Raw genomic sequence first — 14,255 nt, forward strand, 5'->3', positions numbered from 1 at the left:
TAACCTCTCCCTGTCCCGAGGAAACCTCCAGGCTAACCTCACCCTGTCCCGAGGAAACCTCCAGGCTAACCTCTCCCTGTCCCGAGGAAACCTCCAGGCTAACCTCTCCCTGTCCCGAGGAAACCTCCAGGCTAACCTCTCCCTGTCCCGAGGAAACCTCCAGGCTAACCTCACCCTGTCCCGGGGAAACCTTCAGGTTAACCTCTCCCTGTCCCGAGGAAACCTTCAGGTTAACCTCTCCCTGTCCCGAGGAAACCTTCAGGTTAACCTCTCCCTGTCCCGAGGAAACCTTCAGGTTAACCTCTCCCTGTCCCGAGGAAACCTCCAGGCTAACCTCTCCCTGTCCTGAGGAAACCTCCAGGTTAACCTCTCCCTTCTCTCTCCCTGTCCTGGGGAAACATCCAGACCAACCTCTCCCTTCTCGCTCCCTGCTCTGAGGAAACCTCCAGGTTAACCTCTCCCTTCTCTCTCCCTGTCCTAAGGAAACCTCCAGGCTAACCTCTCCCTGTCCTGAGGAAACCTCCAGGCTAACCTCTCCCTGTCCTGAGGAAATCTCCAGGCTAACCTCTCCCTTCTCGCTCCCTGCTCTGAGGAAACCTCCAGGTTAACCTCTCCCTTCTCTCTCCCTGTCCTAAGGAAACCTCCAGGCTAACCTCTCCCTGTCCTGAGGAAACCACCAGGTTAACCTCTCCCTTCTCTCTCCCTGTCCTGAGGAATCCTCCAGGCTAACCTCTCCCTGTCCTGAGGAAACCTCCAGGCTAACCTCTCCCTGTCCTGAGGAAACCTCCAAGCTAACCTCTCCCTGTCCTGAGGAAATCTCCAAGCTAACCTCTCCCTGTCCTGAGGAAACCTCCAGGTTAACCTCTCCCTTCTCTCTCCCTGTCCTGAGGAAACCTCCAGGCTAACCTCTCCCTTCTCTCTCCCTGTCCTGGGGAAACCTCCAGGCTAACCTCTCCCTTCTCTCTCCCTGTCCTGGGGAAACCTCCAGGCTAACCTCTCCCTGCCCTGAGGAAACCACCAGGTTAACCTCTCCCTTCTCTCTCCCTGCTCTGAGGAAACCTCCAGGTTAACCTCTCCCTTCTCTCTCCCTGTCCTGAGGAAACCACCAGGTTAACCTCTCCCTTCTCTCTCCCTGTCCTGAGGAAACCTCCAGGCTAACCTCTCCCTGTCCTGAGGAAACCTCCAGGTTAACCTCTCCCTTCTCTCTCCCTGTCCTGAGGAAATCTCCAGGCTAACCTCTCCCTGTCCTGAGGAATCCTCCAGGCTAACCTCTCCCGGTCCTCAGGAAACCTCCAGGCTAACCTCTCCCTGTCCTGAGGAAACCTCCAGGCTAACCTCTCCCTGTCCTGAGGAAACCTCCAGGTTAACCTCTCCCTGTCCTGAGGAAACCTCCAGGTTAATCTCTCCCTGTCCTGAGGAAACCTCCAGGTTAACCTCTTCCTTCTCTCTCCCTGCTCTGAGGAAACCTCCAGGCTAACCTCTCCCTTCTCTCTCCCTGTCCTGAGGAAACCTCCAGGCTAACCTCTCCCTGTCCTGAGGAAACCTCCAGGCTAACCTCTCCCTGTCCTGAGGAAACCTCCAGGTTAACCTCTCCCTGTCCTGAGGAAACCTCCAGGCTAACCTATCCCTTCTCTCTCCCTGTCCTGGGGAAACCTCCAGGCTAACCTCTCCCTGCCCTGAGGAAACCACCAGGTTAACCTCTCCCTTCTCTCTCCCTGTCCTGAGGAAACAGCCATGCTAATCTCTCCCTGCTCTCTCCCTGTCCTGAGGAAACCTCCAGGCTAACCTCTCCCTGTCCTGAGGAAACCTCCAGGCTAACCTCTCCCTGTCCTGAGGAAACCTCCAGGCTAACCTCTCCCTGTCCTGAGGAAACCTCCAGGTTAACCTCTCCCTTCTCTCTCCCTGTCCTGAGGAATACTCCAGGCTAACCTCTCCCTTCCCTCTCCCTGCCCTGAGGAAACCTCCAGGCTAACCTCTCCCTTCTCTCTCCCTGTCCTGAGGAATACTCCAGGCTAACCTCTCCCTTCCCTCTCCCTGCCCTGAGGAAACCTCCAGGCTAACCTCTCCCTTCCCTCTCCCTGCCCTGAGGAAACCTCCAGGCTAACCTCTCCCTTCTCTCTCCCTGTCCTGAGGAAACCTCCAGGCTAATCTCTCCCTTCTCTCTCCATGCCCTGAGGTAACCTCCAGCCTAACCTCTCCCTGTCCTGAGGAAACCACCAGGTTAACCTCTCCCTTCTCTCTCCCTGTCCTGAGGAAACTCCAGGCTAACCTCTCCCTGTCCTGAGGAATCCTCCAGGCTAACCTCTCCCTGTCCTGAGGAAACCTCCAGGCTAACCTCTCCCTGTCCTGAGGAAACCTCCAGGCTAACCTCTCCCTGTCCTGAGGAAACCTCCAGGCTAACCTCTCCCTGTCCTGAGGAAACCTCCAGGCTAACCTCTCCCTTCTCTCTCCCTGTCCTGAGGAAACCTCCAGGCTAACCTCTCCCTTCCCTCTCCCTGTCCTGAGGTAACTTCCAAGCTAACCTCTCCCTTCTCTCTCCATGCCCTGAGGTAACCTCCAGCCTAACCTCTCCCTGTCCTGAGGTAACCTCCAGCCTAAACTCTTCCTGTCCTGAGGTAACCTCCAGCCTAACCTCTTCCTGCCCTGAGGTAACCTCCAGCCTAACCTCTTCCTGCTCTAAGGGAGGAACAACATCATTCCAATACAAAAGTGAAAGTTTATGTGTGGAATCTAACAGGAGAAATTCCCACAAATTTCCAACTGTTGATATGGCCCCGTTTTGCTTTCAGATGATACGTAACTATGGCAACTACATCAATCATTAATAACTGGCCTGCATGACACAGAGCTGTGGCTAGTCTGAGCACCAGTCTCTTTAGTTAACATGCCACTCCTTGTCGTTGCCATACAGACGGAGTCTCTGACAAGTTCAACGTGCAATATGCAGATGGTTTACGGCAGAGTTGCTCATTGGTTGTTCGAAATAACAATATTTTCCATGAGGCTAGAATGTTAGTAGTTCTATATCAGAATAATCCAGAGGCTAGATGTGTTACTGTAGTTCTATATCAGAATAATCCAGAGGCTAGAATGTTACTGTAGTTCTATATCAGAATAATCCAGATGCTAGAATGTTACTGTAGTTCTATATCAGAATAATCCAGAGGATAGAACGTTACTGTAGTTCTATATCAGAATAATTCAGAGGCTAGAACATTACTGTAGTTCTATATCAGAATAATCCAGAGGCTAGAATGTTACTGTAGTTCTATATCAGAATAATCCAGAGGCTAGATGTGTTACTGTAGTTCTATATCAGAATAATCCAGAGGCTAGAATGTTACTGTAGTTCTATATCAGAATAATCCAGAAACTAGAATGTTACTGTAGTTCTATATCAGAATAATTCAGAGGCTAGATGTGTTACTGTAGTTCTTTATCAGAATAATCCAGAGGCTAGAATGTTACTGTAGTTCTATATCAGAATAATCCAGAGACTAGAATGTTACTGTAGTTCTATATCAGAATAATCCAGAGACTAGAATGTTACTGTAGTTCTATATCAGAATAATTCAGAGGCTAGATGTGTTACTGTAGTTCTATATCAGAATAATCCAGAGGCTAGAATGTTACTGTAGTTCTATATCAGAATAATCCAGAGGCTAGAATGTTACTGTAGTTCTATATCAGAATAATCCAGAGGCTAGAATGTTACTGTAGTTCTATATCAGAATAATTCAGATGCTAGAATGTTACTGTAGTTCTATATCAGAATAATCCAGAGACTAGAACATTACTGTAGTTCTATATCAGAATAATCCAGAGACTAGAATGTTACTGTAGTTCTATATCAGAATAATCCAGAGACTAGAATGTTACTGTAGTTCTATATCAGAATAATTCAGATGCTAGAATGTTACTGTAGTTCTATATCAGAATAATCCAGAGGATAGAATGTTACTGTAGTTCTATATCAGAATAATCCAGAGGCTAGAATGTTACTGTGGTTCTATATCAGAATAATCCAGAGGCTAGAATGTTACTGTAGTTCTATATCAGAATACTCCAGAGGCTAGATGTGTTACTGTAGTTCTATATCAGAATAATCCAGAGGCTAGAATGTTACTGTAGTTCTATATCAGAATAATCCAGAAGCTAGAATGTTACTGTAGTTATATATCAGAATAATTCAGAGGCTAGATGTGTTACTGTAGTTCTATATCAGAATAATCCAGAGACTAGAATGTTACTGTAGTTCTATATCAGAATAATCCAGAGACTAGAATGTTACTGTAGTTCTATATCAGAATAATCCAGAAGCTAGAATGTTACTGTAGTTCTATATCAGAATAATCCAGAGGCTAGAATGTTACTGTAGTTCTATATCAGAATAATCCAGAGACTAGAATGTTACTGTAGTTCTATATCAGAATAATCCAGAGACTAGAATGTTACTGTAGTTCTATATCAGAATAATCCAGAGACTAGAATGTTACTGTAGTTCTATATCAGAATAATTCAGGTGCTAGAATGTTACTGTAGTTCTATATCAGAATAATCCAGAGGATAGAATGTTACTGTAGTTCTATATCAGAATAATCCAGAGGCTAGAATGTTACTGTGGTTCTATATCAAAATAATCCAGAGGCTAGAATGTTACTGTAGTTCTATATCAGAATAATCCAGAGGCTAGATGTGTTACTGTAGTTCTATATCAGAATAATCCAGAGGCTAGAATGTTACTGTAGTTCTATATCAGAATAATCCAGAAGCTAGAATGTTACTGTAGTTCTATATCAGAATAATTCAGAGGCTAGATGTGTTACTGTAGTTCTATATCAGAATAATCCAGAGACTAGAATGTTACTGTAGTTCTATATCAGAATAATCCAGAGACTAGAATGTTACTGTAGTTCTATATCAGAATAATCCAGAGGCTAGAATGTTACTGTAGTTCTATATCAGAATAATCCAGAGGCTAGAATGTTACTGTAGTTCTATATCAGAATAATCCAGAGGCTAGAATGTTACTGTAGTTCTTTATCAGAATAATCCAGAGGCTAGAATGTTACTGTAGTTCTATATCAGAATAATCCAGAGGCTAGAATGTTACTGTAGACAGCTATGTTCTAGAACATTCTCTCTGTCTAACCTCTGTCCACTTAGAGGAGTAGCTATGTTCTATAACATTCTCTCTGTCTCAAGGAAGGCCAAAAAGATCCTCAAGGACATCAACCACCCGAGCCACAGCCTTTTCATCCCGCCATCACACGTCTGTGTGTGTTCATCAGTAACTTACCAGGTGGTTGTTGTCATAGACATTATCCTTCATCAGGGAATCAAAGTCACTGAGGAGAAGAAGAACAGATTAGGTTGATGACATGTCACATCAATCACACCACTGACACCTGCCATTATTCCCTGGATCTCATACCCCACTGACGCAAGCTACCTGGCATTATTCCCTGGATCTCACACCCCACTGACGCAAGCTACCTCCTATTATTCCCTGGATCTCACACCCCACTGACGCAAGCTACCTGGCATTATTCCCTGGATCTCACACCCCACTGACGCAAGCTACCTCCTATTATTCCCTGGATCACAATCTAGTCCACAGGAGGCTGGTGGCACCTTGATTGGGGAGAACGGGCTCGTGGTAATGGCTGGAGCGGAATCAGTGGAGTGGTGTCACAATATGTCAAACATTCCATTCGCTCAGACTCCTTTGCAGAATCAGTGGAGTGGTGTCACAATATGTCAAACATTCCATTCGCTCAGACTCCTTTGCAGAATCAGTGGAGTGGTGTCACAATATGTCAAACATTCCATTCGCTCAGACTCCTTTGCAGAATCAGTGGAGTGGTGTCACAATATGTCAAACATTCCATTCGCTCAGACTCCTTTGCAGAATCAGTGGAGTGGTGTCACAATATGTCAAACATTCCATTCGCTCAGACTCCTTTGCAGAATCAGTGGAGTGGTGTCACAATATGTCAAACATTCCATTCGCTCAGACTCCTTTGCAGAATCAGTGGAGTGGTGTCACAATATGTCAAACATTCCATTCGCTCAGACTCCTTTGCAGAATCAGTGGAGTGGTGTCACAATATGTCAAACATTCCATTCGCTCAGACTCCTTTGCAGAATCAGTGGAGTGGTGTCACAATATGTCAAACATTCCATTTGCTCAGACTCCTTTGCAGAATCAGTGGAGTGGTGTCACAATATGTCAAACATTCCATTCGCTCAGACTCCTTTGCAGAATCAGTGGAGTGGTGTCACAATATGTCAAACATTCCATTCGCTCAGACTCCTTTGCAGAATCATTCAAAAACATCTTCACTTGAGAACTTCACCATCATAATGACAGCGTCAGTGATGTCACTCCATCTTATGACCAGTGATTCACTTTGCTATTATTAAAATGTCAAAATGCAACTCAGAGTCAGTCTGACACACACCAGTTTTCCACTGATTCTATAAAAATATATATATATATATATTCGGGTCTTTAGACGGAGTTCACCGGAGTGAAACATGTGGAAATGATGCCTTGTCATTCAGACAGTAGACGGCCCAGGCTACTGATTATCTCAAATAGTTAATGTTCTGTTTAGACGGTTACCCTGTCCCCTACTGTTTACTGTAAACCTATAATCTACTGTGTCTTTAAAAAAAAGAAACATTTGACAAAAGACTAGGCTTTATCACTGATGAGATTTCACCGATATACAGATATTGTTGTATTCAGAAATCGGGTTAAATTCCGTTTTTAATTTGGGGATTAGTTTACAAATCGAAAGGAAGCATAAATGTTTAATGCCACGTTGAGTTGGCGAGAAGAAGAGTTGTAGGGTTTTCATGTCCAAGTTGTTAGGCTACTGATACTTACAGGGAACTACCTCCAGGCAACATTAACATAATATTTATTTCGTGTTGCATACAAGGGCTACTTTGTTGCAGTGAATACAGGTTACGCTGTGTCACCATAAAGACAAAAATCAAGACTCATTCCTTGTTAAACTGTCGAGTTTATTCACTTCCTCATAGAATTACGCAACTCTCGAAGTAGTTCTATCGATACTGCCCTCTACTTACATGAGGTCGGGTCTGTTTCGATGAATGAGGGCGCAGAAAGCCATCCCGTCCCTGAAAGAAGTGGTCATGTTGGTGATAGTGACATCTCTGTAACCCTGAACCTGGAGCTTACACCACTGTTGTAGCGCTTTCACCGCCGACATCCTAGTTCTCTGCCGAAACCCCGAACCGAGTGAAAAGCGGCAAGACGCGATCCAAGTTCACGAACTGACCGCAACTAGTTGAGTTTCCACAACTTGAATAAATAGACGAGTGACTGAAATCCCAATTACGGGGGAAAAAAATGTTTTGATCCAACTTCTGACGAATGATTAAGGGAAACCTCATTAAAAAAGAGAGAGAGACAAAGTCGTCCGCGTGGTTCTGTTCAACGAGTTATATAAATACACTGGTTAACACATAGGGGACGTTGTGTTGAAGCCACCACGCCTCCATCTTGTCACTCCCCCACCGATGGAAAACATATTCCGGAAGAAATATAAATCCATTTATTAATGTCAACATTCGTTAACGCCACATGTATTCTATTACAGACGCCACAGTGCATACTTTACATTATGAGAGCTAAACATAAACAATAACTGTATAAAAACATCTTTCTTAATTAAAGTATAATTTTGGGGAGATTACTAAATGTTACTGTCCACACTACAAAACAAAAAAATACATGTAATTTTGTCCTTGAAACATTTAATTGAAATGCTGTATAATTCCATTCATTCCTATGGAGGACTGCTACTGGGGAGGACCAATATGGCCGACCGGTGTCTTCAAAGCCTCTCAATGGCCATTACATAGTATATTCAATCTAGTGTTGATATACATCCTTGAGTCTGTTTGGCAATCAAATAAAAACTGATTTTATACCTGAAAAGGTTTCCTGTCGTGACGTAAAATGGGCGGAGTCAAACGGGTAATTTCTGGGAAAAGGGGAGGTATTTTCTGATATCTGGAGTTTCTTGATATCAACTTACACCGCTCGTCATCGGTCCGTGGCTGTTTCTTTTGAGGGATAGAGAGAGAGAGAGAGAGAGAGAGAGAGAGAGAGAGAGAGAGAGAGAGAGAGAGAGAGAGAGAGAGAGAGAGAGAGAGAGAGAGAGGTGAGAGAGAGAGAGAGAGAGAGAGGGGAGACAGAGAGAGAGAGAGAGAGAGGGGAGAGAGAGAGAGAGAGAAAGGTGAGAGAGAGAGAGAGAGAGAGAGAGACAGAGAGAGAGAGAGAGAGAGAGAGAGAGAGAGAGAGAGAGAAAGGTGAGAGAGAAAGAAAGGAAGCATTGCCAACTATGCGTTTTTTTTCTTTTCTTTTGGTGATCAAATCAAACTGATTAAGTCAACTGATCTGACACCTGAAAGGGTTTCTGTGGGGAGGGGGGGGGAGAGAGAGAGAGGAGAGAGAGAGAGGAGGGAGAGTAGGAGAGAGAGAGAGAGAGAGGAGAGAGGAGAGAGAGAGGAGAGAGAGGAGAGAGAGAGGAGGGAGAGAGAGAGGAGAGAGAGAGGAGAGAGAGAGGAGGGAGAGAGAGAGGAGAGAGAGAGGAGGGAGAGAGAGAGGAGGGAGAGAGAGAGGAGAGAGGAGAGAGAGGAGAGAGAGGAGAGAGAGAGGAGGGAGAGTAGGAGAGAGAGAGGAGAGAGGAGAGAGAGAGGAGAGAGAGAGAGAGAGAGAGAGAGGAGAGAGAGAGAGAGAGAGAGAAAGAAAGAAAGCAATGCTCTAGTCATGAATTAACAATGACAGTGATTTTTGACAGTGAGTTTGATCATCAAAACCCTGTGACTTCCCTTTTGAAGGGGCGAGCTGTGATCCATGAAGGGAGGCAGACGCAGGAAAACAGCTGACTCACAGTCGAGGGTGTGGCTTTATGTAACACTTAAAAGGGTTATTTTACTGTCGACGGGGGGGGGGGGAACACGACACAAACGGACCTCCGTAGAAAATCCCAGTGGAGAGAGAGCCCTTAAAACTACCAGGTGTCCCTGGAGAGCCGTTAAAACTACCAGGTGGTCCCTGGAGAGCCCTTAAAACTACCAGGTGGTCCCTGGAGAGCCCTTAAAACTACCAGGTGGTCCCTGGAGAGCCCTTAAAACTACCAGGTGGTCCCTGGAGAGCCCGTAAAACTACCAGGTGGTCCCTGGAGAGCCCTTAAAACTACCAGGTGGTCCCTGGTTTGCTCTACCTCAACTAACCTGTCCTGCCAGGAGTGTGTGTGTGTGTGTGTGTGTGTGTGTGTGTGTGTGTGTGTGTGTGTGTGTGCCCAACCTGCCAAGTTACCTGACACCTTCCCAATACCATACTGAGATCCTGTTTCCTGGTAGATAATGGAGGAACTACTACAGTACTATTAACTAGAAACTGATCTGAGATCGTGTTTCCTGGTAGATATGGGAGGAACTACTACAGTACTATTAACTAGAAACTGATCTGAGTTGGTATTAGTTGGTATCTAATGGTTCAGGTTAGGAGTAGAGAAGAGTAATCTGATTCTAGATCTGTGGTTAGGTTGGTATAATGGTTCAGGTTAGGAGTAGGGAAGAGTAATCTGATCCTAGATCTGTGGTTAGGTTATCTAATGTTTCAGGTTAGGAGTAAAGAAGAGTAATCTGATTCTAGATCTGTGGTTAGGTTGGTATCTAATGTTTCAGGTTAGGAGTAGAGAAGAGTAATCTGATTCTAGATCTGTGGTTAGGTTATCTAATGTTTCAGGTTAGGAGTAAAGAAGAGTAATCTGATTCTAGATCTGTGGTTAGGTTATCTAATGTTTCAGGTTAGGAGTAAAGAAGAGTAATCTGATTCTAGATCTGTGGTTAGGTTGGTATCTAATGGTTCAGGTTAGGAGTAGAGAAGAGTAATCTGATTCTAGATCTGTGGTTAGGTTGGTATAATGGTTCAGGTAAGGAGTAGGGAAGAGTAATCTGATTCTAGATCTGTGGTTAGGTTGGTATAATGGTACAGGTTAGGAGTAAAGAAGAGTAATTCTCTCCTTCTCTCTTTCTTTCTCTCTCTCGGAGGACCTGAGCCCTAGGACCATGCCCCAGGACTACCTGACATGATGACTCCTTGCTGTCCCCAGTCCACCTGGCCATGCTGCTGTTCCAGTTTCAACTGACCTGAGCCCTAGGACCATGCCCCAGGACTACATGACATGATGACTCCTTGCTGTCCCCAGTCCACCTGGCCGTGCTGCTGCTCCAGTTTCAACTGTTCTGCCTTATTATTATTCGACCATGCTGGTCATTATGAACATTTGAACATCTTGGCCATGTTCTGTTATAATCTCCACCCGGCACAGCCAGAAGAGGACTGGCCACCCCACATAGCCTGGTTCCTCTCTAGGTTTCTTCCTAGGTTTTGGCCTTTCTAGAGAGTTTTTCCTAGCCACCGTGCTTCTACACCTGCATTGCTTGCTGTTTGGGGTTTTAGGCTGGGTTTCTGTACAGCACTTTGAGATATCAGCTGATGTACGAAGGGCTATATAAATACATTTGATTTGATTTGAGTAATCTGATTCTAGATCTGTGGTTAGGTTGGTATCTAATGGTTCAGGTTAGGAGTAGAGAAGAGTAATCTGATTCTAGATCTGTGGTTAGGTTGGTATAATGGTTCAGGTTAGGAGTAGGGAAGAGTAGTCTGATTCTAGATCTGTGGTTAGGTTGGTATCTAATGTTTCAGGTTAGGAGTAGAGAAGAGTAATCTGATTCTAGATCTGTGGTTAGGTTATCTAATGTTTCAGGTTAGGAGTAAAGAAGAGTAATCTGATTCTAGATCTGTGGTTAGGTTATCTAATGTTTCAGGTTAGGAGTAAAGAAGAGTAATCTGATTCTAGATCTGTGGTTAGGTTGGTATCTAATGGTTCAGGTTAGGAGTAGAGAAGAGTAATCTGATTCTAGATCTGTGGTTAGGTTGGTATAATGGTTCAGGGTAGGAGTAGGGAAGAGTAATCTGATTCTAGATCTGTGGTTAGGTTGGTATAATGGTACAGGTTAGGAGTAAAGAAGAGTAATTCTCTCCTTCTCTCTTTCTTTCTCTCTCTCGGAGGACCTGAGCCCTAGGACCATGCCCCAGGACTACCTGACATGATGACTCCTTGCTGTCCCCAGTCCACCTGGCCATGCTGCTGTTCCAGTTTCAACTGACCTGAGCCCTAGGACCATGCCCCAGGACTACATGACATGATGACTCCTTGCTGTCCCCAGTCCACCTGGCCGTGCTGCTGCTCCAGTTTCAACTGTTCTGCCTTATTATTATTCGACCATGCTGGTCATTTATGAACATTTGAACATCTTGGCCATGTTCTGTTATAATCTCCACCCGGCACAGCCAGAAGAGGACTGGCCACCCCACATAGCCTGGTTCCTCTCTAGGTTTCTTCCTAGGTTTTGGCCTTTCTAGAGAGTTTTTCCTAGCCACCGTGCTTCTACACCTGCATTGCTTGCTGTTTGGGGTTTTAGGCTGGGTTTCTGTACAGCACTTTGAGATATCAGCTGATGTACGAAGGGCTATATAAATACATTTGATTTGATTTGATTTGAGTAATCTGATTCTAGATCTGTGGTTAGGTTGGTATCTAATGGTTCAGGTTAGGAGTAGAGAAGAGTAATCTGATTCTAGATCTGTGGTTAGGTTGGTATAATGGTTCAGGTTAGGAGTAGGGAAGAGTAGTCTGATTCTAGATCTGTGGTTAGGTTGGTATAATGGTACAGGTTAGGAGTAAAGAAGAGTAATTCTCTCCTTCTCTCTTTCTTTCTCTCTCTCGGAGGACCTGAGCCCTAGGACCATGCCCCAGGACTACCTGACATGATGACTCCTTGCTGTCCCCAGTCCACCTGGCCATGCTGCTGTTCCAGTTTCAACTGACCTGAGCCCTAGGACCATGCCCCAGGACTACATGACATGATGACTCCTTGCTGTCCCCAGTCCACCTGGCCGTGCTGCTGCTCCAGTTTCAACTGTTCTGCCTTATTATTATTCGACCATGCTGGTCATTTATGAACATTTGAACATCTTGGCCATGTTCTGTTATAATCTCCACCCGACACAGCCAGAAGAGGACTGGCCACCCCACATAGCCTGGTTCCTCTCTAGGTTTCTTCCTAGGTATTGGCCTTTCTAGGGAGTTTTTCCTAGCCACCGTGCTTCTACACCTGCATTGCTTGCTGTTTGGGGTTTTAGGGCTGGGTTTTCTGTACAGCACTTTGAGATATCAGCTGATGTACGAAGGGCTATATAAATACATTTGATTTGATTTGATTTGAGTAATCTGATTCTAGATCTGTGGTTAGGTTGGTATCTAATGGTTCAGGTTAGGAGTAGAGAAGAGTCAGATCTGTGGTTAAGGATGATGTACCTGGAGAAGTAAATACAGGTGAAGGGAGCACCACAGGAAGCACAGATTGAACAGCCAGATTGAAGGAGTTTTATGTTCTAGAACATTCTCTCTGTCTAACCTCTGTCCACTTAGAGGAGTAGCTATGTTCTAGAACATTCTCTCTGTCTAACCTCTGTCCACTTAGAGGAGTAGCTATGTTCTAGAACATTCTCTCTGTCTAACCTCTGTCCACTTAGAGGAGTAGCTATGTTCTAGAACATTCTCTCTGTCTAACCTCTGTCCACTTAGAGGAGTAGCTATGTTCTAGAACATTCTCTCGGTCTAACCTCTGTCCACTTAGACAGAGCAACAGACTGAGGAATAAACAGAGTCCAAGGGTTCCTGTAAGAGAGCTGGCAGTGTACACCCACACACACTATCAACATCGACATCCCTACTGGACACCCCCCTACTCTAGTCTGTCCCCTACCCACACACACTATCAACATCCCTACTGGACACCCCCCTACTCTAGTCTGTCCCCTACCCACACACACTATCAACATCCCTGCTGGACACCCCCTACTCTAGTCTGTCCCCTACCCACACACACTATCACATCAACATCCTACTGGACACCCCCCTACTCTAGTCTGTCCCCTACCCACACATACTATCAACATCCCTACTGGACCCCCCCCCAAACAAAACTACTGCAGTCTGTCCCCTACCCACACACACACACCCTCAGACCGGTCTCCTCTAATCCCAAAATCCAGACAGGAAGTGCTTTGTGTGCGGACCAGAGAGCATCTGACAGAGCTAAACGACACAACCACCACACTCCCTCCCCCCCCCCCCTCTCTCTCTCCTCTCCCTCCTCTCTCCTCCCCCTCTCCCTCTCTCCTCCCCCCCCTCTCTCTCTCTCCTCTCCCCCTCTCTCTCTCTCTCTCCTCTCCCTCTCTCTCTCCTCCCCCTCTCCCTCTCTCCTCCCCCTCTCTCTCTCTCCTCTCCCCCTCTCTCTCTCCTCTCCCTCTCTCCTCTCCCCCCTCTCCCTCTCCTCTCCCCCCTCTCTCTCTTCCCCCCTCTCCCCTCTCTCTCTCCTCTCCACTCTCCTCCCCCCTCTCCTCTCTCTCCTCCCCCTCTCTCTCTCCTCTCCTCCCCCCTCTCTCTCCTCTCCTCCCCCCCTCTCTCTCTCCTCTCCTCTCTCCTCTCCCCCCCTCTCCCCTCTCCCTCTCCCCCCTCTCTCCCCCCCTCTCTCTCTCCCTCTCTCCTCTCCCTCTCTCCTCTCCCTCTCTCCTCTCCCCCTCTCTCCCTTCCTCTCTCTTCCTCTCCCCCCCCCCCTCTCTCCACAGTTCTTTTCTTCCCTCCAGTTTTGATATATGTCTGTACCGGAAAGACCCATCTGGAAACAGTTAGCCCTTCACCCTGTGTGTGTGTGTGTCCTGTGTGTTTGCCCAGAGCCAATGAAAACACTGTCTGGGAAGCTTAGTTTATCGGTAATGGGGACTGAACCCAACCCACAGTGGATCTACTACTGTGATAACAGGGAACATAATCAGTGGTTTGTGTTCTCTTTCTGAGGCTGATGACTGGGAGAGAGATACTGGGAGAGAGATACTGGGAGAGAGATACTGGGAGATATCACTAGAGCAGGCATGTGTTTTCACAAGGGAAAGAGAGAGATAGAAAAGGTGTGTGAGAGAGAGAGGGGGAGAGGGGGAGAGGGAGGGAGAGAGAGAGAGAGAGAGAGAGAGGGAGAGAGAGGGAGAGAGAGAGGGAGAGAGAGGGAGAGAGGGAGAGGGGGGGAGAGGGGGGGAGGGAGAGGGAGAGGGAGAGAGAGGGAGAGAGAGAGGGGGG

The 14,255-nt window shown here is 46.2% G+C and overlaps 1 protein-coding gene and 1 long non-coding RNA gene across 2 annotated transcripts in view; both read right to left on the reverse strand.

Moving 5' to 3' along the window:
- The window catches only part of LOC116359929 (MICAL-like protein 2), a 45,671-nt gene extending 38,183 nt beyond the window's left edge, over positions 1-7,488 (reverse strand). Inside the window, 2 exon segments of the mRNA XM_031813993.1 lie at positions 5,300-5,348; positions 7,102-7,488. Of these exon segments, the coding sequence (XP_031669853.1) occupies positions 5,300-5,348; positions 7,102-7,244 (192 nt within the window). The 5' untranslated portion in view covers positions 7,245-7,488.
- On the reverse strand, positions 726-1,395 carry LOC116359930 (uncharacterized). The gene is made up of 3 exons (XR_004206821.1): positions 1,237-1,395; positions 939-1,126; positions 726-784 (listed from the first exon to the last, which is right to left on the reverse strand). It is a non-coding gene; the product is annotated as an uncharacterized LOC116359930 (long non-coding RNA).
- Positions 7,489-14,255: the final 6,767 nt, after the last annotated feature.

The sequence above is a fragment of the Oncorhynchus kisutch genome, unplaced genomic scaffold, assembly GCF_002021735.2.
Source record: "Oncorhynchus kisutch isolate 150728-3 unplaced genomic scaffold, Okis_V2 Okis06b-Okis10b_hom, whole genome shotgun sequence".
Taxonomy (NCBI): Eukaryota; Metazoa; Chordata; class Actinopteri; order Salmoniformes; family Salmonidae; genus Oncorhynchus; species Oncorhynchus kisutch.